This window comes from Limulus polyphemus, unplaced genomic scaffold (assembly GCF_000517525.1).
Source record: "Limulus polyphemus unplaced genomic scaffold, Limulus_polyphemus-2.1.2 Scaffold2819, whole genome shotgun sequence".
NCBI classification, from domain to species: Eukaryota; Metazoa; Arthropoda; class Merostomata; order Xiphosura; family Limulidae; genus Limulus; species Limulus polyphemus.
The window spans coordinates 6,369-9,070 of NW_013668429.1; the positions used below are offsets into that span (position 1 = coordinate 6,369).

At 33.7% G+C, this 2,702-nt stretch overlaps 1 protein-coding gene across 1 annotated transcript in view; it reads left to right on the forward strand.

The window, feature by feature from the left end:
- The first annotated feature begins 1,130 nt into the window (after positions 1-1,130).
- The window catches only part of LOC106467981 (THO complex subunit 2-like), a 138,000-nt gene continuing 136,428 nt past the window's right edge, over positions 1,131-2,702 (forward strand). Inside the window, exon 1 of the mRNA XM_013928374.2 lies at positions 1,131-1,268. Coding sequence (XP_013783828.1) covers positions 1,201-1,268 — 68 coding nt within the window. The 5' untranslated portion in view covers positions 1,131-1,200. The remainder of the gene's footprint in view (positions 1,269-2,702) is intronic.

The following is a 2,702-nucleotide window of genomic DNA, read 5'->3' on the forward strand; positions in this document are numbered from 1 at the left end:
AGTTTCTTCGGAAATAATTTTTACGGAAAATTAACTAACGACCAGAAACGTAACAATAGCATACAGTTAAAGTAAATGTAATACACACTGAATGAACTACTTAAATAAGCTCTAATAACAGACAAGGTGATAAGTAACAAAAGTCCCTAGTAGCTTTAAGTTATATAAATGTGATGTAAGCTTATACCAGCTTTATCGAGTACAAAGCTACTTGCTAGTTCAGAAGGAAGTCACAATGCTTTAGAAAGTTTGATATTATTATTGTACAAACCAGCTAGTTTATTGTTCAAAAGGATTCATAATATCCTAGAAAGTACTATATTATTGCTGTGCAAATTAGCTAGCTAGTTTATATAGTTATTGTTCAGTGTTTCATTTTGCTAATGAACTACGAAGCATGGGCTTAGAGTCGTTTGTTTACGCCATGCAAACAGAGTAATCGTAAAGTTTCTTTGTTTTGCAATATCATGAAAAGTTACCAAAGAGCTATCGGCGCACATCTGTACCTAATTTTAAACTAATAGCCTAGAAAGAAGGCGACCAATCAACAACAGACACCACCAACATTTGGGCTAGTTGTTTCTGACTGAATTGTAGGATTTGACTTTTACTGTTGTAATCTGTGGTGTAGGAAGGAGTTGCAATGTGGGGGTACTTGGCTAGACCTGCAGATTTTAGAATGAGAGGTTGAAAGTATAAGGAGCTGCTAAAAGCAGCTTCTGTGCTGCCAAAGGCAGCTCAATCTAGGGAGGAGGGGGGGGGTCTAGAGGCACGCCCTCCATAAAATTAATATAATATAATTTATAGTTGCTATATAAATCAAATATGTAAAAGTGGAGATCTGTGATATGTACCGCTAAATGAGCCCTCACATTTATGAATTCGAAATGTTTCAAAACTCTTCATGACTGTATTTATATTTATATATTTTAAAATCTTCAGATCGACAATTTTGATAATTTGCGAATAAGAATACTAGTCAGGTATAAAGTCTTTCTATTATTTTCGTTACATAAATTTACTAACTGCTCATGGATTTTTTGAATTATACTTCTTTGCCAGTTTTTAGAAGAGCTGATATTTTCTGAAAAAACTAAGTTAAAAAACAACAACATACTATTTCCCAGTGTAGGGAGCGCTCGCACACAAACTTCTTATGTCGTTTTCTTTACCTATGCCGGTTTGTAGTTATTAGTTGGTATGGCTGTGTCAGTATTAGGTCAAATTGATTTAAAAAGGAACTGGGAAAAGAGCGGAAAGTTAGAATTGTAAGTATTTTAATGCGACTCTATTACTATAATAAAGATTATTTATTGAACATTTATTTGCAGAATTATCATTTTTATATCTGTTGCGTAATACAAATACTAGTAGTAGTACTAAGAATAATACTATTATTATTAAGCCTAGCGAGGAAGATCTTTAGAATTATCATATAAATTGATTTCCACACAAGTATTATTATAAGTATTAGATAATTCCGCTTAATAATGGGAGAATCGAAGAAGAAAGTATAAAAAAGTGATCTGAATTTGAAAACTCGAATGAGTTTTTAAGCTGTCTGAGAAATAAGTAAATTGTACACGTTTGATGGAAACTAAAACTTTGAAAGTGAAAACATTGTATGTCTATGACAACGAATATGAGTGGCACAAAAACAATGTGCGTAGTTGCATAGACAAATGGATGATTGTTGTTACTAGATAAATGACTGGATTCTCAGCTTTTCTTATCATAAGATGAATGTGTTTTACAAAGTGGCTATTGACACCAATAAGACTGGCAATTCTTGATGACGTCACAGTCGTGATTTTGGCTGGTAATGTGATCGACATCTTGACAAACGGGCAAACAATAGTGAAGTGGATACAGCTGTGTCTATGCAATTCATATAGGTCTACTGTATGCATGTGTTACTGCTGAAGCTGCTGTTCAAATTATTCAATTCCCCTTCATATATTATTGTTTGATAGTCAAATTAAAATTTACAATGTGTTATCAATATGTGGAGAAGTTGTTGGCTGAGGCATTAGCGAGGTATTAAGTAAAGTTACAATTAATTGGGGTTCATTCTTGTCCTTACCAGCACCCTGCCAACTCTTGGATCAACAACCCGACAGAATGGCCCAGTGTGCAGAACCCAGATGTAAATAATTACTTTGTGTTAAAAAAAATTGGAAGATAACATTTACATTATATAAAATGAGCTGAACACACATTTTTATAGTTGGACTTTGACCCCCACAGCTTTCCTATTGCTTCCTGTGTTCCGTGGTTGGAAGCTTTCAACCATAACACTTTTCTCTCCTTTTCAGTAGCTTATTTTTGTGAGAAAACATGCACTAAAAAGTAAAGTACCAGGTCGAACTAGTTTTTAAAACAAATATCAACAAATTGTCTTAAGACTATTTTAGACTCGGAATCTAATTCCACAAGTGTTTGCTTTATGCTTACTATTAAGGAGAGCTGGAGGACTGGATATCATATAGAAGGAAAGTTGAGGTGTTTTCAGCTTAGTGTTGTTGCAATTGAATACACAATAATTTTTCACCATATTTGCAAGTTTGAACAACAAAAGTTCATCACAAACACATATATTTGTTACAAATACAAGTCCAGACAGCAGGCAAGTGTACAAAATTTCACCTTAGTCCACCACAGCCACAAGACTGTTCAACGGACTACATAAATGAAAAAATTAA